General features: G+C 39.2%; 3 protein-coding genes across 3 annotated transcripts in view; 2 read left to right on the top strand and 1 right to left on the bottom strand.

Annotated features, from left to right (window-relative positions):
• Positions 1-9152: 9152 nt before the first annotated feature.
• irx7 (iroquois homeobox 7) lies at positions 9153-12227 on the top strand. Its single transcript, XM_086068881.1, has 2 exons — positions 9153-9407; positions 11275-12227. The coding sequence occupies exons 1-2, from the start codon at positions 9204-9206 to the stop codon at positions 11989-11991; spliced, it is 921 nt and encodes a 306-aa protein (XP_085925007.1). The 5' UTR covers positions 9153-9203; the 3' UTR covers positions 11992-12227.
• A 1251-nt stretch (positions 12228-13478) lies between these two features.
• Positions 13479-20334, top strand: part of LOC147178933 (uncharacterized) — a 45173-nt gene continuing 38317 nt past the window's right edge. Inside the window, exon 1 of the mRNA XM_086068041.1 lies at positions 13479-13725. The gene's annotated coding sequence lies outside the window, so the exon portion shown is untranslated. The remainder of the gene's footprint in view (positions 13726-20334) is intronic.
• On the bottom strand, positions 14141-19250 carry cd40 (CD40 molecule, TNF receptor superfamily member 5). The gene is made up of 9 exons (XM_086068042.1): positions 19090-19250; positions 18476-18557; positions 17667-17789; positions 17445-17591; positions 17284-17377; positions 17095-17153; positions 15692-15790; positions 15124-15149; positions 14141-14846 (listed from the first exon to the last, which is right to left on the bottom strand). The coding sequence occupies exons 1-9, from the start codon at positions 19132-19134 to the stop codon at positions 14550-14552; spliced, it is 972 nt and encodes a 323-aa protein (XP_085924168.1). The 5' UTR covers positions 19135-19250; the 3' UTR covers positions 14141-14549.

The raw sequence follows: 20334 nt of genomic DNA, 5'->3' as shown, positions 1-20334 counted from the left end.
TTAGAAACGAGATCAAAGAGATAGAAGGTGCAAATGATATAATAATGTTGAGTTCAACCACAAAAAAAAAAAGTTTTGTGAATAGGTCCCCTGCGTAACACCGCCTCGGCCAGCGGTCCTTCAACCACCTGACTTTGTGGTCCACAGATGGAGTAAATATGTGTCCTGCAAACTCCCCATACGGCTTTTAGCTCTTAATTCCTGATTAGCTGAAAAGGGCAGCACTTGCTCTCGGGATCTTGTGTATCTGACAAGGGGGGACGGGGGCAAGTGTTTTTGTGCCTCATTTTTTGAAGCGGGGATGTTGGCGGGATAAGAGGGAGTTTCTGTAATAGATACTTATCTTACTGCCCTCGAGCCCCTCCAACAAGGTCCCCCTGTGAAAAGATTATAACCCAGGGAGGCACATTAACTCTAATCCCATCCTTTGAGGCTTCGCACCCCCGTACCACCCTCTGCCCCATTTATTCCATCCCTTCTGTTGTTTGGGGAGAGGGGGGGGGCACCTTGTTTCTGGTGCTTGTAGGAGCAAGGCCTGTGGCTACATGACGCCTGTGTGTGTGTGCGTGCGTGCGTGTGTGGCGGGGGGTGGACTGACTGCGGCGGTTTCTATAGCCCGCTGACTCCGGTGAAAAGCAGTGAGGGCTGCATACTGCTGCGTAACTGATTCCTCTCTCTGAAGAGATTAGGCGCTACATTGTGGGCTGGGTTGCTCATTTCCATGAGAGCGCAGCCTCCCGCCGGCGCTCCGCTCGCCTTTGTTATTTGCACTCGGAAAACACAGGGCCCGATGTGCCGGGCTTCCTCGTTGTCATTGTCTCACAAACTGGCCCCCGAATGTAGATGTCATGTCGCAGATGCCCAATAACCTCATTAGTGCCTGGTGAGAACACATGCGTGAACTTCACTTTGTTGTGTTTGGATTTGACAGGTCGCGTTCACCTTTGCTTATTAACATGGCTGGGAGACATCATGTATACCAAGCGCACTCCGAATCGCCCGTTATGACTGCATGAGAAAGCAAACCAATATTTATTGATTTTATTTTTTTGGGCTCAGTCAGTCAGTTTGGTGAGGAACTCGCAAAGTAACCAAAGCAATCTTGTTCTGAGAGAACAGAAACACCCAAATCGGATTTCTCGCCTATACAACCGCATTTTAATTAGGGATGTAACGATATCCAAACGTCACGATACGATATTAACACGATATTGTGGGGAGGTTGGTGATACAAAAAAAGGTCACAATATCGTAAAAAAAATGAGCTCATACTAAAAAAACAACACAATATTGTTCTTTTGTACATAACGGCAATGCATATAAACAACCCACAATCTCGAATAACACTTAATGTTGAGGCACTTGCAAATGCAAGCATACAAATATTGGCTGGGTTCACATACGTTCCCCCTCGTCTGACCTTTAGCGTGGATTTTAAACATAGAAGACAAAACAAAACATGCCGTGTGAAAATTTAACTGCACAAAAAAAAGTAGCCACTAGAGGGTGCTAGAACTGCACGAATGGAAATCAACCTGACTTTTTGAACAGATGTGCTGCTTTTAATTAGGTGACAAATGATGACGGCGATATATTGTGGCAGTTAATATCGCGATATCACGATATTGCCGTTACCGTTACATCCTTGGTTTTAATACCATTTATGTTTTAAGGTAGGGGATGGCATGGCCGTGTTTACACTGATGTGACCATCAGAAAATTGGTTTTGATTTGAAAAAACAATTGTTGCATTTAAAAATCATTGCACGCTCACAGAAATCTTTAAGCCTAATGTTTAAGATTTATGTAATTTAAAAAAAATAACAAACACCCTTTTTTTTTAAAAGTAAAACTTATATGATACATATTCATTAGCCTCTTTATTTGAAATGAATAATCCTCTTTTTTATATATTTAGTATTAACAAAGTATAATTACTTTTTTTTTCCATTTTAAGATGTCTATTCAGTTTAATCTCAAAAACATGAAAATGTTTTTAAAAAAATACTTATTTTTTTATGGACTTAATTGTGCACATAGCAGTATATTTATTGTGTATAACCTAATTATTATGCAATTCAAACAATATGCTGTATGTATTTTAGATAAATACTCGAATTATTATTAATTTAGAGTAATTATACTTTATTAATATTAAATACATAAATCTGAAGATTATGCTTTTATATACTATAATGAATATGTATTATATAAGGTTTATTTGGTAGGTTTGTGTTAAAATGATCTTTCAAAAAAATGACATGGAAATTTGTCATGCAAAAAAAAGATATGAATCTTAAGTTAGGCTTGAAATATTTCTGTGAGCGCATCCTTGTATCAAGATACATATTGAATGGTCTTATATGAGAGATGCACATCAGATGTAAATGGCTTTGGCATGACTGATAATTAAGCTTTCACATGCCCACTTTACTCGCATTTTAATAAACATGACAAAAGCTGTACGATATCGAATCAAACCGTAATCGCGCTGAATCAAACTCAATGCAATTGTAAACATTTTAAAATCACTACATCCTTGAATCATATCGTACCCCATGTATCAAGTAGCCAATATAAACATTCAAGGTTATCAATTATTTAGTCGGTCTGGCCTAAATGAAATAAGTGCAACCTCACCAACTATTGGCCTCGCATGTGTATTACAGTGTTGTTGTTGTTTTTGCAGGATGGTGTGAATGCTGATAGATTTGACATCTTTACGTGAAAAACAAAATGTTTCCGGTTTGCCTTTGTCGCTAGCGTAAATGCGCTCTTTTCAAAATGATGCCTTTTCTTCATCCAATTAGTGAATTTCACCAAATGAGGCGATGCAATATATACTGCATATATATTGTCAAAGCGCCTGCCGCATTTGATTTTGGCTGCACATGATTTGATGGATCAAAAATCCCATTTTTGTTTTGAACACTTTCATGTTCAGAGCTTCCCGTTCCGCTGCAAATACGCCAAAAAAGGAAGTGCTTTCAAATGATGAAATGATCCTCCACCGGCGGCGGCGGCGGCATCTGTCACGGCCGGCCATCACCTTCCGAACCAATGGCGCCTGTCACTCACCCAGCGGAGGGCCGTCAATCAGCCCGCACCCTGGAGGCAGTCTGGTGTGGGGGGGGGGGGGGGGGGGACCTCGGGCCGGCCCCAAACAAAGACATACTTACATTTGCAAGCGCTTTCAACGCCAATACTGTTTTGAAAGAATGATAGAGTGCTACTGATAAGAGCAATGACAAAAGACAAGGGGGGGGGGGGGCTTGTGGGGGAGAAGAGGAGGTGGTGCTCGTGGGAGGGGCTTAGATAGTAAAGAAGTGGGAAGGCTTGATAACATTCACGCTTTGCTTACATCTCCCCATTTGTGCCGTGGCCCCAGGAAAATCCCATTAGGCAGCTCGATTGGATATTTGCACGAAAGCATTTCATGCAAATGATGGCCACAATAATCATGACGTTGATCTCGACATTTGCCATCCACAAAAGTGACGTTCGAATGTCAGCAAAAAGAACCGTGCGTGTGTGAAGCACTCGTGTCATTACGCGCGTAAAAATCAACTAACGAGGCCAAGGTGTTGACCACCCTTGTGGATGGTCGCTGGGACTTTTGTTGCCCCGCTCTCGCCTGCCGATGAGCACTTCTCATGACACGTTTCAACCTTTTGTCAGACACTTTTGACAGGCTTCACGCCTCCAAACTCGTTATCCCGTGACACATTATTGACATATTTGACAATACAGTGATAAGACATACGTAAGTGAAAAGGGGGAAAGCTCTTTTTTTTTAAATTCCACACAATTATATTTCAAGATAAGAACAATATCATATTTTAGTATGTTGTTGACCAACTAAAATTGTGCACATCGACTGGAATAATTCTGAACACATTTGAGAGTAGAAAGGATCATGTTGTATAAAATATTTGAACAGCCCCCAAAATTAATTGACTCGACCACCCTGATTTTAATTGTAATGAGGGGAGCCGCTTCCATTGGCTGGGAGTCAGCTGCGTTCCATCCCACAACAGCACATAACAGTGTTAACTCCCTTTTCTATCAGCGTTAGTCAAGCTAAATCGCAAAAGAAAGTAAACTTCACCCATGCGCTTTGAATGTGTGGTGATATCAATGATTAATTTAATTTTTGAGTGCATGAACCTCCAAAATACACATTATTGATACTTGATACATACTGTAAATAATGGGAGTGACAAAATAACATAAGTTCTTTTTTCCTCTTTTTTTTTATTTTTTAAATCCAACTTTTGGGTATTAGTTATCCAGTTTTTTGAGGAGCCATAATTACTAGGGGTGTACAAAAAAATCGATTCTCATAAGAATCGCGATTCTCATTTAGTACGATTCAGAATCAATTTTAAATGTCCCAAAATCGATTTTATTTAAATTATTTTATACTGTCTCGCCTTTGTCTGTGTGTGCCTTTATTGGGAGCGCTGTTCATGTTGTACTCGATTTGGCCACTTAGGGGCAGTGTGGTTCCACGCGGTCTGATACACTGTTAAGTTGTAGCCACACTAGAGAGTAGAAGGAAAAAGTCACGATCAAGTTATTCCAATAAAAGTTGTTTTTTTGCAGCGTGGAGCCGTTCTTTTGAGTGATAAAAGTGCCGGGAGTGGTGCGCTAATTAGCATTAGCGAGTCAGACTGGAGTAGATCATTACGATTCCTTGCAGATCTATAAATTGAAGCAAAAATCATTGTTAATCAAATCATTTTGAATCAGAAATCCTTCTTAACCGAAAATCGATTCTGAATCGAATCGCAGGCCCAAAAATCGAAATTGAATCGAATCGTGAGACATTCAAAGATTCCCACCCCTAATAATTACTACCAAAAAAATGATAACGACTTGGGAACTCTTATTTTATGTTAGTGTACAGTATCTATTTTGTCAATAGCACAAGAAATATCAAGTGATGCAATACTTTCTCGCATCTTATCTCTGGGCTAGATCTCCCTCGAGACAACACTTTTTTTCTTTTCTTTTTTAATCCTTTAAAGTTATCTTGTATGTTATCACATCAGGCCAGGAGAACAATCAAGATTCCATTTGGTCACTTCCCTCCCTCGCCATGCCCCCTCCACTACCCCCCCACCCCCCCACCCCCACCCCCCCACCCCCCCACCCCCCCCGCGGTAAACGAGCGACATCCTAACAGCAAACAGCACGGCTCTGACCCGTCGAAGCAGCGCCGGCACCTGCATTGTGGCCCAAAAGAGGAAGAGGATGAAAAGAAGGGTCCGAGCACGGGACAAAGGCGGTCGCCCGGAGCTTGTTTGCCTTGAGATGTTTTCTCCTGATGCCGTAAGCCTCCCTCCCTTCTTCTTCTGCTTCTCTTTTGCACTCCACTTGGCTATTGTTGCCCCTGTACAAATTTGCTCGGGGGCTTTGTGGGCCGCACCCAAATAAATCCCCCGTTTCTTCCTACTAAACCACTTTTTTCACCCCAGGATCGTACCAACGGCGTCATGTGTTGTCCTCTGTGCTCCCACAGCATGTTACTACACTAGTAAGGCTGGATTTGCACTAAAGGTCCATGTGCCCAATTCCAAATTTGTTTTTACCCTAACTTGACTTTAAAGTGACACATTTCCAATCTGGCTGGATTTACACTGAAAATCCAAATTCTCAATTCAATTTAATCTGTCATCAATTATTGTCATCACCATCCGGTAGTGACAACAAAGAAGTCAATAATCCATAAATTTTACAAATATCAAACATCACTTACTGTTCGGATGGCCTCCCATCCCAGATTTAAATGAGACGAATCTCTCTTGCAATTGTTTGGCTTATTTAACTCATTTACTGCCATTGACCGCTATAGACGTCAAAAATTAATTTGAACTATTTCTATTCGTTAAAAAAAAATAAATCCCACTATTGTTAACAAGAGTATGAAAGATTTTTTTTTATTGTATTAGAACAGATATAAAATTTGTGATTAATCGTGAGTTAACTAGTGCAGTCATGCGATTAATTACAATAAAAAATTGTAATCGCTTGGCGCCCCTAATTTTTAATAATATTTTCTTAAAAAAAAAGATTATTAAAAATTAAACAAAAAATGTTTTGTTTAAAAAAAAAAAATTTATTAAAAATTAGGGCGATTAAAATTTGTAATTGTAATTAATTGCATGACTTCACTAGATTAATCACAAATTTTATATCTGTTCTAAATGTACACAAATAATCTAGGTTTTCATACTCTTGTTAACAAAAATGGGGGGAAAAAAAGTAAAACTAACAGAAATAGTTAAAAAGATTTTTTTAAAGTCTATAGCTGTCAATGGCAGTGAATGAGTTAATGATGCTCACATCTCTAATGTGGAGCATATTTAAATCATGTGTAATTGTCTATGCTTGTAGTTTTACAGTACCACCTAAAAAAATTAGTTAGAGGTTTTCCTGATTTATAGCACCCTATCATGCAATAATTTCCTGAAAATGGAACCGGCGTGTAAAAAGGTAATAAAATCTGCACTGAACTCAAAATGTAACAAAAGCAAATAATTTATTTTATCATTATATCTCATATATATATATCATTTTCCTGAAGTCTTTCCAGACTTCTAATCAAGTCGGCGGAGCATACTTTAATTAACTCTCTGCAGAGTTGGTTTAACACTAAATAAATCAACACTGCCAAATAATTCCAACACCGAACTCTATTGAAATCACAGTGTTAAAAATACACTTTGGGTTTGAAATCAGTGAAACATATTCCATTTTTGCTATGAATGTATATAAAAGTCTTAGATTCCTAAAACACAAAATGTAGAACTTGAAAATAAAAATGAACATATAGATTGCATTATCCGTCAAGTTTTACAAGATCAGTTTTGAGGGGGTGAGGGGGATATCCAACTGAAAATGTAATAAATAATAAATAAATCTCCAATAATATCATAAAGTTCATTAGTAAAAATGTTACAACAATATCAGTCAGGATTTTTATTTTTTACATTGAAATTATTATAATATGGGGTTTTAATTATATTTTGGATTGAGTTGAGTGCAAATGTTATTACATTTTCTGTCATTATTATTTCCAGGAAATGATGACATTATAGGGCGCTACATGCTTATAATGAAATGGAGCTCCGGATTCACACTTTACTTGGCCGACGTTCGCTTTTTGGATTTGTCACCCCAACCTCTTGACATCATTCCTCGCAACTGTGGCTTAAGGTTTTAACCAACAAAAAAAAGTTTTGGACATCAGCAGCAGGAAGTAAAAAGTGAAGAAAAAGTGCAGTGGCCCTCCCCCGCCCACCCCCCTTTGCAACTCCATTCCACTCCTCTGTGAAGACTTCCTACAAGGTGTTGGAGGCGTTCATCCCTGAGGTTTTTGATGGGCTTGAGGTCAGGGTTCTGTGCAAGTTCTTCCACTTCAAACTCCACCACTTTTATGGATCTTACTGTGTCAAATCACCTTGCAGCCCACGTGGCTTGATAAATTGATGAATCAAGGATTCTTAATGGTTAATTAATCGATTAATCCCCCTTTTAGGTCACATGTTAAATTGACAGTTTTCAAGTTTGAAAAGTTTTTTTTTTGGTTTTGCAATTACAAATTTGTTTTTTGTTTTTACATTTTACTGCTTGATTTGCAAATTAACAATTATGTTTATTTTATACGTAAGCTTCAAAATAAAGAATTGCATCGTTTTTCTTTGAAAGATGTTGCCATAAAAACAAGATGCCGAGCCGTCTCCAGTATGGAGGAAGTTCTTATTTCAACATGTGATTGAATTGAATGTTGACTTAAAATAGAATGAGTATGACGTTTATAGATCATTAAAATGATCTATGATCTATTCCTTTCAATGTATTTAATAGGAATAATAATTACTATATCTATTACAGTGTCACAGTTCTCATGTGTTACATTATTTGACATGATCTGCCAATTGCTTGTTGAAGTAAAGTATTTAAAAATGAGGTTAATAAAAATATTAAGTTTCAAATCTGAAATATAGTGATTTATATTTAAAGTCAGACTATTAACCCCCCCCCCCCCCACACACACACACACACACACATCCTAACCCAAGGTGACTTCACATTAGTGCATGCTCGCCCTCAGCAACACACACACACACACACACACACTAACGCTAATTAGCATCTGTTATCTGACAATTATCATATACATTAGTCAACACCTGTTTCCTCATAACCTGCTTTCATTAAGACAACAATAGCGGAGCAGCAACACGCCAAAAGGAACACTTTGTTTTGTTTTTGTTTCGTAGGAATAATAAGAATAGGCCTATGTGTGCAGCAAATTCCTGCGCCTCAAATACGTCACGTCATGTAAACGGTGCTGTGATGCATAATTCATTGAAATGCAGCGATGTGACCCCAACACACACACACTTTTTCTTTTTTTTACTGAGACGTGTTAAAACCACCTGAAAGATTTTGTTTATTATTGATTGATTTAAATACAAATGTGTTTTGTATGATATATATACAATACATGGGCTAAATAATTTTTCAATCAGAATAGTCTTAGGATACAGTATACCTTTCCAAATGTCGATTTCATTTTTATTTGGAATTCATTTCATTCATTAAAAAAAAAAAACTCATTTAATTTAGTTATTTAGAACTGGATTTGCAAAAACAAATACAGTACGTTGTCAAATTTGATTAAATAAATAAGAACAGTTGAATATTCATGTAAAATATCACTTTAATGCGGCCTTCTATTTTGTTTTAAACAAGGAAAATCGATCGATAGCCTATTTCTTTCTCGGATCCATGCACGTACACAAATGGCAACAAAATGGTGAGATGACCACAAAGCAAAATAATGCTCTCTTTAAAACTTGACGTCAAGTTGAGCTTGTCTTACAAATGAAATCCAATAAAGTGTTGGCTTTTTTTCTTCTTCTTTTTTTGCGCACATTGAAACAAAGGATGAATTAGCGCGCCCAAACACTAAAAGGAACAGCAGAGCTTTGATGGGATTTAGTGAAAGCTTGACCTGTCAGTCAACAGCAGTTGTGGGCCCCCCTCCCCTCTCCCAAAACCCACCACCACCTCCTCCTCGTCGCCCCCTCCCCCCACCGGGCAGCTGGCGGGATATAAACCCACGCACGTCCCGCGGCGGCCCCACAACTCCCCTTCTCAAGTTCTCATCACCGTTCCGCCCGCTGGGAAACATGCCCGCCTCGCCTCCTGACTTTGGCGCCTTCTTCGTGGACCGGAGCATCGGGATGATGGCCATGGGGCCCCCCGGTCCCGGCCACGGCTATCTGGGGGCCCAACAACAACACCTCGGGCTCCCCGTCACTTACTCTGGACTACACGGATACAACTTGATCCCCTTGGCGGCCCACCACCACCACAGACACGTCACACACATGGTGAGCAGGCTGCGAATGACTTTAAAGTCCTTTTACATGTCTATACGTTACTCATTTATATTTCTGCAACTTTTACTTTTACTCCGATGCAATTGTTAGCCATCTGCAAGAAGTACAAGTCAGTTTTTAAAATCTTTTAGCGAACAATCTAATAACAAAAAAAAATGCTTTTGATACTCTGCACGTCAGACTTTGACTTCCACCAAAACTTCTGGTAGGCCTACTTGTACTTTTACTCGAGTAGAGTATGATACTGTGGTCATCCGATTTTTTTGTTGTTGTTGCTAAATCACCACATTTATCTTGGTCTTGCTTTAATTGCAGTAAATGTAAGTAGGAAATACCCATAATGCGAAAACGAATCGCGTGGGTTGTGACACACCCACGTGATGCAACTCAGCCAATTGGATTCAAGATGTTTAATTGGTCTAAATCAATACTGTGCAGGTGGTCCTGCTTAAAGAATTCCGTTCATATAAGCGTAACCCACGTGTGTATGCAATTACATTACAGCAGCCTAAATAACTATGTTAAATAAATAAAAAATTAAAAAAAGCACACACACACAACGTGTAGGCCATAAATATGAAGTAAGCTAATGCACGTATTCAGTATTCTTATGCCTGCTTGAACAATGCTTAGGATTGCCTGTAAAAACAACAAAAAACGTTGAAAGACAACCAAATTGGTGTGCAACTCCAAGTTTGTGTTTTTCAAGAAGAAAAAGTAGAAAATAATATAATTGACACAAAAATGATCGGAATTCCATTCAATTGTATCTCTAGTTGTCTTCTGATACAATGATTGGCAGCACATTGTCGAGCACGCTGTATATTCTTGTTTAAAAAAAAAAAGTGTTTTACATAGGCATGAAATACAGTCCTATAATGCAGAAACACATTTGACATTTTACAATTAATACAAAAAAAAGTACAAATTAAAGCAATCTATTATTGGAATGCCTTCGTAAAGCAAACTGTGAGATCAAATGTACACGAAAAGACAACAAAAATCCATAGAATGAATATAACTCATACAGTATTAATCCAGTGCTTATAATTTTATTTAATATTTAAATGCATAAAAAATATGCATAAAAATAAGTGCTAAATCTAATAACAATTGTTTTAATAACAAGGTGTTGCGCAAAATGGGGGCAAATTTTGCACTACTGAGTAAGTTTTGGGGTTGTCATGTTCACAGTTTGCACAAATAAATAAATAAATCAGGTTTTGGGACATGTTGAGAGCAGTTTCTTCATCAGAATAATATTGATAATGGGGAAAAAAATGGGGTTGTAAGAGGTCCTTTGTACTGCCTGGTTCTTTGGCTGTAATGATTATTAACTCATTCACTGCCATTGACGGCTATAAAAGTAAAAAATATATTTGTAACTATTTTTATTAGTTTAACTTTTTTTCCACTTTTGTTAACAAGAGTAGAAAAAAACCTAGACATTTTTTTTAAATAATCTTTTATTTTATTTTATTTTAAAGAAAAGATTATTAAAAATTAGGGACGTCAGGCGATTTAAATTTGTAATTAATCGCATGACTTCAATAGTTAACTCATGATTAATCACAAATTTGATATCTGTTCTAAATGTACAATAATATTCTTCTAGGTTTTCATACTCTTGTTAACAAAAGTGGGGGGGGGGGCATGAAACTAATAGAAATAGTTAAAAAAAAAAATGTCTATAGCCATCAATGGAATGTTAATTTAAAAAAATCCTTACTATTGTGCCCCCGCATTTGCTTACAGATGCCACAAGATGGGGACAAAGCACTACTTTTATTGCTATATTGCTATTGTGATGGAGTTTGCTGTTAGCCAACATGCCACCAACTGTGCATCTCATTCCCAGGGCAACGCCTTTGACCTGAAGACCGCCGCCTCCCCCTACCACCACGCGCTGCTGGCCCGCGGGGGTCCCTTCTTCCCGCCGTACCGACCCTGCCCGTCGGAGGAGCCCGGACGAGGCGGGGCCAAGGTGGCCACCCGCGAGAGCACGGGGGCGCTGAAGGCGTGGCTTGGCGAGCACCTGAAGAACCCGTACCCCACCAAGGGCGAGAAGGTCATGCTGGCCATCATCACCAAGATGAGCCTGACGCAGGTCTCCACCTGGTTCGCCAACGCGCGCCGCCGCCTCAAGAAGGAGAACCGCGTCAGCTGGGCCTCCTCCAGGTCCAAGTCCGACGAGGAGGACGAGGAACAGGAGAGCGAGGAGGAAGAGGAGGAGGAGGAGGAGGAGGGGCCTTTGAGGAGGTGCCACGCGGACACCCGGGATGAGACGGTGCAGACTGGCGTCGAGAGTGCGCCGGAGAACGCGGCGGACGTGGGGGTGACGTCACAGGACGTGAGCGAGGGAGCGCACGTGCAGGCCCATCACACGCCCTCCCCTCCAGAAAGCAAAGACGCTCCAAAGCCCAAAATCTGGTCGCTGGCCGAGACCGCCACATCGGAGACGCTGAAGAAACCAACGGAGCACGCGTACCAGTCCGCCGGGAGGATGTGGGCCGAGTGGGCATCCAGAGGCGCCCGCCTGCTACCCGCCTGCTACCCCGCCCACGAAATCCACTAATGACCTTCAGACAATGTCCACTATTGATGCACTTTAAACTCTCAGACGACAGGGATTGATTGGCGCTCATCCCTGGAAATCTGTTTCCAGACCAAAGATGTTTTGCATGTAAATAAATGTAGATGTATTTTTCCAACAAACCTGTAAATTATGTTTCCTTTTGTCCGCTGATGGAGGAAGATTTGTACTTAAATAAAAGAGATTGAAGAGAAAAATCGAACTGTTTTCTTTTTATTCAGATCGCATGTTTTATTAGTTTCGGCAATTCCAATCATTTTGAGATGGTTGATTTGAAATACTCTCGTTGTATTTTTTTTTTTAAAGAAAACAAAATCAAGACTGTCGAGAAGGATTATACTGTATCTTTATTATTGTGGTTGTAGTTTGCAGTGGAGTAGCTAAACTAATTAATATTGAGAGAATTGCTCAATCTTTTTTTCTTGTGTTCACTCATTTGTTGTTTTATGAGTATAATGTATATTATGTACTATATTTTTCTTCAATAAGGAATTTATTTTAATGATAGAAACACCTCACATTACAGTACAGTTGTACGCATCACTGTAAACTACAACCATAAAAACAAACGTTATTACTTGTGTCAAAACAGCATTTTTTTTTAATTGGATATTGATATGGTAGCGAATACCATTCAATTGTGTAGGTGTACCTAATGTTGTGGTCTGTCTATTCATTGCGTTAAGTTGGTTGGTATGACCTGCCTATAGTGAGGAGACGCAGTTCAGATAATGGAAAATAATGTTTTATTTGTAAGTCAAAGTGACATTTGAAGATGAAATAAGAAGATTATAACATTTTCATTTGAAATCCTGTTAATACTTTGTCAGTTTTCTCCCTCTAAAGTCACTTCCATTCTTTTAACTCTTTCTTTCTTTCTTTCTTTCTTTCTTTCTTTCTTCCTGACGTCCGACTCAAGTGTGTTACCATGTCAATTCCTTAATCCATTTGGAGGACAATGTGGAACCCTGGAAATTGTCCTCTTGTCTCATCTTTTCATGCTAATGAATCCTCATAGATTAGCTCCCATTGCTTGAAGACACAACAAACTGATGAATATAAACACTTTGGCCCGATTACTGCCATTTGTACTTCAATCCATCCATCAATGCTAGGCAAATATACATTTGCTGTTATGGTATTTGTTATTAAATTAACGATTGATGCTATTAAATTACACGTTTAATTACTTTTGAGGTTTGTTAAACCATTTCTGTTACGGTTTTATCGACATCTTGCAATAATGTATTTCATCACATTTAACGTTTTATGTAATAACACACTATCAAATCGACACATTGAAGCAGTGGAGTTGCTTTGCTCAAGGGCACCACAGCTGTAAACATGCGTTTGTCAAGGTAGGCTTGAGAAAAGCTCCATTCGTAATACTTTACAGTCTGTTGCTATACTCTGCAAGTAAAGTTGAACCTTTGGCGCCCTCTTGTGGACTACAACACAGTCTCGAAAGTGCATCATTAAAATGTTTGTCCTTGTTATGGGTCGCAGCTGAACTGGAGCCTATCCCAGCCGACTTTGGACAAGAGGAAGATACTTACCATAATCTTCACCCACGAATTGCGTTCTGTGAAGATCCAGAGCCACTTTCAACAAACAACTTTTACTGGACTCAAACTGGCAGACCACACTCGACCGAAGCAAGCCCTTTGCCATGCATACAACACTACAACACCCTTGTCGTCATTTCAAAGCCAAAATGTAAGTAGAACTGCAGTTTTTCTTTATACAGATTAGCGTTAGCTTCTGCTATGTGGCATGTACTTGATTGCTTAGTGAAGTTGTCACCACAGTGAAGAAGACAGTGAATTGCTACTTCTCCCCCCCCCCCCCCCCCCCCTTCTGGTTTGTGCTCCCACAAGTAGAAGATGCTTGCTTGCTAGCTCCACCCCCGATTGTCATGGTGACAAAATCCGTAATTGCTTATGGCGACCCAGCAGTGTGTTCAGGTGCCACTCGAGCAAATTGATTAATTTAAGCAAGAGTATTAATAAACTGGGTGTGTAACATGCGCTATTCTTGATATTTGGCATATTTTGATAAAAAAATATATATGTCACTGGGAAGTTTTTTAAATTGTGTGGAAAAACTGTTGCTAAACGAGACAAGCTACAAATTAATGACATAAATATCACATTTATTGAAGAGTGCTAAACCAAGACAAACAACAAACAGTAACATTTTCAACTCTCACAAGTGTGTAAATAAATTAATGTTTTTAGAACGCTGAGATCCTGCGAAATTGACAACTTAAGCTTTTATGGACTTTAACACAGAAAGGAAAATGGGATAGTGTCGCAAATGCGGCAATCCTGCTGCCAAATAATCAGATCAGGCTCCAACAGACATGTCAGGCGTTAAACATCACAGCTTGATTTCGGCTCACACAGCTGCCTTCCCACCTCTGACAGTGCTGAGACTCATTCTGTCAACAAATATCATCATGTTACAAATCAAAGTGAACGTAGGTGGTTGTCAAGTGCAATGTGCAGAAGGAAATAGCGCCGTACGGTACGGCGGAGAGCTCAGCACGACATTTCACTGGTCACAGTCATGCTTTGGGATTCCTGCTGGGAAAGAACTTCTGCTTTTCCGTTCTCTTGCGTCACGTAGTTGCCTTTGTCGCTTAAATGTAAATTTTCCAGCGCCACCGGATTCAGACTGTCCTCGTTCTCCTCTGGCTCGGCCGAGCCGCTGCTGTCCGCCAGCGACGTCTGCACTCCAGGCAACATGGCCTCTTGGTGGTCGCCAGAGGTTGGCGGCGCCATGAACCCCCCTTTGGGGGGGTCTCTGTCACGCCGCGCACACGCCTCAACGCAGCTCTGACGCCACAAAGATAAACAAATGAGTTTTGGTTTGAAAATAAGTTTCAGTAAAATGAGGCCATGGTGAATAAATAATATACAATATGTTGGCAACGGTAACGAAAAAGTATGGTGCACTGAGTGATATTTCCTATCTCAAGCTTGTTAGCTTAGCTTATCTTAGCATAGCATAGCATAGAGCCACGTGTCAAATGTAAAGATGTTAGTTGTTTTTGGTTGACAAAAGTTGTGTCCTTAGAGAATGAAAACACACTACAAACAATAAAAGATTTACCTTCCCATTGAAATCTTCTCCTCTACCTAACAAAGACATAAGAAAGGGACAACGTGTCATAATGTGAAGCATCTGACAAGCGATTGACTAGTGCAAAAAAAAAAAAAACTGGGTTTCCTACAGTATATTGATGTTTTATATGTCATATGGTGACTGTGTGGTCGAGTGAAGTGGATAAAGTGTCTAATGTCAGATAAGAATATAGAGGGTTAAACTTCAGTGCAAAAACATTGATTAAAAAAAAGAAGCGATTTTTTGTTTTTAGTCAGAGAATTAACCGACCTGTTGATGTGGACACATATGAACTTCAACATGGATTACGCAAAACAGTGCTCAGTGTGAGAATTGAACTCACGACCTTGAGATTATGAGACTGACGCGCCACGAGGCCACATGCGCGGGTGCAAAACCGTAAAAAAATGCTGCTCACATGCCCCACCGTGCTGACTTCTCAAAAAGTCCATTTGCAGTGAAGCAACGTGGCAAAATAATTAAAATGTCATGTGTTGGTGTACATTTCAGTAAAGCAACCTTAAACTGAGGAGGTTTGAACAAATGGCGTTCGTACGTGTTGAGCGCCAAATCTTGACCGCAGCGATGAGCAGGATCCCAATAACAAGTAGCAACACAACACAGATGATGGCGACGCGCGGCCGCTGGTTCTTCTCTGCAACACAATAACAACACGTACGTAAACAATGCAATTGGAGTCACTCGCAGAGGGAAAGCTGCAACAAGGCAGAATTCAATCATGTGAAAACATGTAATGAATGTTAATTGTCAAACGCATCGTTTAGCCCAGTGATTCTCAACGTGTGATTTGTGTAGCATAATGGTAGATTGGCTCCCTCTAGTGGTACATACAAATAATGAAATTAAAGGGATGCTTGACTCATTGTGCCAATTTCAGCAATAAAAAGTTGATATTTTGTCTAGAATGAATTTGATAACTACATTATTATTTTTTGTACACAATTAATAGCTTTAAAAACACATGCTTTCACTTGCTGTTGACGGAAGATGACATCACCTGTGCTGAGGAAGTAGGTAACGGCCAATCATGGCTCAGTTTGCTGACAGGTGATTAGGTCACCAACAGTTGACAGCAAGTGGAAAAAAATGGTATTAAATGTATACAAAAAATAATGCAGTTATCAAATTAATTCTGGACAAAATATCAACTGTTTTACTATTGAAAATGTCTCAACGAGTCAAGTGTACCTTTAAATACAAAATCAAATCAAATCTATTTAAAACATGACATACGATCAAAAATATTACAACAGATGAAAATATCAACTGAGGGCAAGAAAATAGAGTTAGATACAAATTAATTTAAGATTATTTTCTAGCAATGTTGTAAAAGTGATCTTTTGAAAATGTAAACACTAAGAGAGAAAAAGTGCGGCAAACATTTTCTTTTTTCCAAACGATTGTGAGAAATCATCAAGATGACCAGTGTCTTCAAATAAATTAATATAATGAATTATTAATAACAGCAGAGGAAGCACCCCAAGTATTATTCCGTTGTATCGAACTTTTAGGTACAATAGATTTGCCTTTCATCTTTAAGAAATGTTTGCTTGTAAACTTCTATTTTGTTTCAATATTTAATCTAACTTATATGTGCGAGTCTCATTATTAATGTCGGTTTTTAAAATGTTCTTATATTCCAATTGTAGTCTGAAGGTGTAAAATACACATTAAATGTTATAGTATACGTTTTTGGTATTAAAATGTGGTAGGCCTAATATGCTACTGCACTTTCATTTTGGTTACGATGGTGGCACTTACCGACCGCAGCATTTTATTTTTTTTTAGATGCAAACCACTGATTCCACAGAATCTGAATGAGTAGGTGTAAGTTGCTGATCCCAGAGAAACCACACAAATGTGACACGCCTCATTGTGGAGCGGCGCTATAGGCCGCACGCGAGGAAGTCTCACATCCGCCCCGTGCACGTTACTTACCACACACGACATCAGACTGGGCGGATCCGCTTCGCCCGATAACGTAACCGCTCTCGCACCTGCAGAGCAGAATGGGGCGTTCAATGAAACGAAATAACAACATAACAGTCGAGATAAGATATTTTGAGGTGGTCGCATTTTTTAAACTCGGTGTATAAAAATGTTGTATAAAACTTGCAATGCACTGACTTGGTCCATGTCAAACAGCTGCTGTCCCAAGACGTCTGGTTGGAGAATGAGCCTTCAGAACATTTTTGGCACACCGTGTCACGGGTTTGAGTCGCTGCAACAAACAAAAGAGAAAAATTAGCATCGACTGACAAAAAATGAGTACGTTAAATGTGCCACACCTTTAATGAGTGCCTCCCATCCGGGCTCACAAGGCCTGTGTGGTACACAGGTGAGGCACTCGCTACTGGAGCAGTGGAATCCGAGTTTACACATGCAGGTACTTTTTTCAGTTTTGCTAGTCTTTGCTGAAACCTGAAAGTTTTTATCTGGGGGCGGGCGGAAAAAACGACAGAAGCTCAGCACCACTGAACAAATTAAGCTGTGTGGTAAAAATGTCTCACTTGGGTCGCAGTACGGCTGACGTTTACACTTCTTCTCCGTCGTGTATTTGTCCTGGTACTCGTCCTCGTCGCATTGGAGGCACTGAGGATCCGCGCACGTGCTCAACTGAGACATGCCAGTGCCTAAAATGTTTTTTAATATTGTTCAAAAAAAAGAAAAAGCCATAAAGATAACTTCAAGGTTTCAGATGTGTGCTTCTTTACTTTGTTGCTATTGAATGAACAATGTCGAGCCAGGAGACTGTTAGCTTAGCTTGTTAGCTTAGCTTGTTTGCCACATATTAACTCATTCACTGCCATTGACGGCTATAAACGTCAAAAATTCATTTGAACTATCTCTATTAGTTTAACATTTTTTCCACTTTTGTTAACAAGAGTATGAAAATGTACATTTAGAACAGATATAAAATTGTTGATTAATCCTGAGTTAACTAGTGTAGTCATGCGATTAATTACAATTAAAAATGTTAATCGCCTGACGAGATGCTAATTAAAAATTAGGGGCGTCAGGCTATTAAAATTTTTACTCGTAATTAATCGCATGACTTCAATAGTTAACTCACGATTAATCACACATTTTATATCTGTTCTAAATGTATAATATAAAAAAATCTAGGTTTTCACACTCTTGTTAACAAAAGTAGAAAACAAATGTTAAACTAATAAAAATAGTTAAAATATTTTTTTTGACGTCTATAACCGTCAATGGCAGTGAATGAGTTAAGGGGTACACTATTATTAGTATTTTATGTGTGTATATTATTATTATTTTTTTAAAGAAGAAAAAAGGGTTGTTAATTGTGGTTTACCCGGTGGACACTTTTGGCAGCACTGTCCATTGAGCTCGTACTGAGTCGGCAGGTCACACTGAAGCCGAGCTGCAACAATCACCTGGACAACACAACGCAACACTTCATTTTCACTTCATTTAAGAATGAACTGGTCAGTTGGATAGAATGATAGCTTGCAAATAAACAAGGGCTTCAGTTCAAAGTTAAAAAAAAAAAAAACGGCACGCGATGAACTCGTTTAAAATAAGCAGAAAGAACACTTTCTCTTTCATCCCTAAAGGCATCACAGGCACACTTATGACAAGAGGATCTTTTCACTAATAATACAATATACATTTATACACACTATTAAGAAGCGTGCAGGCTTCACCGTCGCTACAATGTTTGTTTTGACTTTCGCTTGATGTTGACTGTAGTTATAACAATTTACTACTGTATTAGCCAAAGCTAACTATGCACTGGGGCAAATTCAAGTCGAACCGAACGCGTAGGTCGCAGGTGCCCAATCCATGTTGTGAAATCGAAAGTGAAAGTAAAAGCAAGTTGTTTTTCCAGCGGTTTCTCATGGCGTTTATTAACACACGTTAAAACGACGATATGTCGTTTGTTGCACAGGGTTAACGAATACTCACCGTGGCTACCCACAGCACTGTCGTCATTCTTGAAAGCATCTTCATCGTCAGACCTCAGACCAGACCAGGACTGGAAAGGCGGCGTGTGTCTTTCTGCTCTGCGGATCTTCAAAACTCGCTGGGCTACGCGTTAAAGAGGGAGCGAGAGGAGATGGCAGTGGGTGGAGTTTGGGGGACTTTCCTCAAGTCCACTGACCATTTCCCGGAAGCCACTTACAGCCACAATTTCATCCATACTATGAAAACATTCATTCGTTCCTTTATTAAATAATAGCCTAATCATAACTAGATGCTTTGGATTTCGTTGAATTGCTGAAATGTAGAATGTGATGCTAATTTGGAATGTTTTGATTGGTCAAGAAATGTGAAGTGGAGGCGAATATGTAAAGTATCTCTTCATTTGAGAATGGTAACCTCATGATGTCGTTAATGTGCTGAACAGTTTGAAATTAGAAAGGTTGAATTGGTAAACAAAGTTATAATTTATACAGTGTGTAACTTGCTAAAAGCAAAGCGCAGAGAGTGTCAGTCACCAAAATACACGAGTGGAGTCATTATGTTTTTGTTGTTGTTGTTTTTTACTGCTTATTGTATGGCAGGTGTATTAAGACAGAGTACAGCATGCAGATTGTAAAAAAAATTAAACGGGAATTAGAAATGTGGAAATCTCAGAGTGATTTAAATCCACAGAAATGGAGGTGCATAGCTGAAATTTAAGGTCTGGATTTAAGAGAGGATAAACATATTAAAGGAAGAAGATGAGCATGATGCAGATGAGCTACAGAGTTGCCAAAGGGAGCATCTAGATTTGAACCAGAACTTTTGATCTGCAGTCAAACACTACCACTGAGATATATACCCAAACAACAAAGTTCCACACAGTCAAACTGTCCCTACATTTAGGATCAGCCAACCAGTACAGTATAGAGTAGTCACAAAAGCAGAAGTTGTAGCACTGTTGTTCTTGGCCACACCTCTGCAGCACACACCAAAACTATACTAAGGAATTCCCCAGCAAAATTCTCACCCAGGGATTTTCCTTTAAAAGCCATTTGAGTTTCTGGTGTGATCAGAGGTACCAGTATGGATTAATAAATAAATAAATAAATACACATATACAATAATCAGTGTAAAAAAACAATAACAACAACCCTCATCTGATTTCATTTGAATGCCTAATATGGGGGCGGATGCAATGCACATTTTTCTATTTGACACGTGGCTCTTCATTCCGAGAAGAAAACA

This window comes from Leptonotus elevatus, chromosome 2 (genome assembly GCF_054856555.1).
Source record: "Leptonotus elevatus isolate MCC_2025b chromosome 2, RoL_Lele_1.0, whole genome shotgun sequence".
NCBI classification, from domain to species: Eukaryota; Metazoa; Chordata; class Actinopteri; order Syngnathiformes; family Syngnathidae; genus Leptonotus; species Leptonotus elevatus.
This window is presented reverse-complemented; position numbering and strand designations above follow the sequence as displayed.

Coding starts and splice junctions, on each gene's coding strand:
- irx7 (XM_086068881.1), top strand. CDS start 9,204: ATGCCCGCCTCGCCTCCTGACTTTGGCGCCTTCTTCGTGGACCGGAGC. Junction 9,408..11,274: donor ACAGACACGTCACACACATG/GTGAGCAGGCTG, acceptor TCTCATTCCCAG/GGCAACGCCTTTGACCTGAA.
- cd40 (XM_086068042.1), bottom strand. CDS start 19,134: ATGAAGATGCTTTCAAGAATGACGACAGTGCTGTGGGTAGCCACG. Junction 17,592..17,666: donor TCAGCCGTACTGCGACCCAA/GTGAGACATTTT, acceptor GCCCGCCCCCAG/ATAAAAACTTTCAGGTTTCA. Junction 14,847..15,123: donor GAGAAGATTTCAATGGGAAG/GTAAATCTTTTA, acceptor TTGTGGCGTCAG/AGCTGCGTTGAGGCGTGTGC.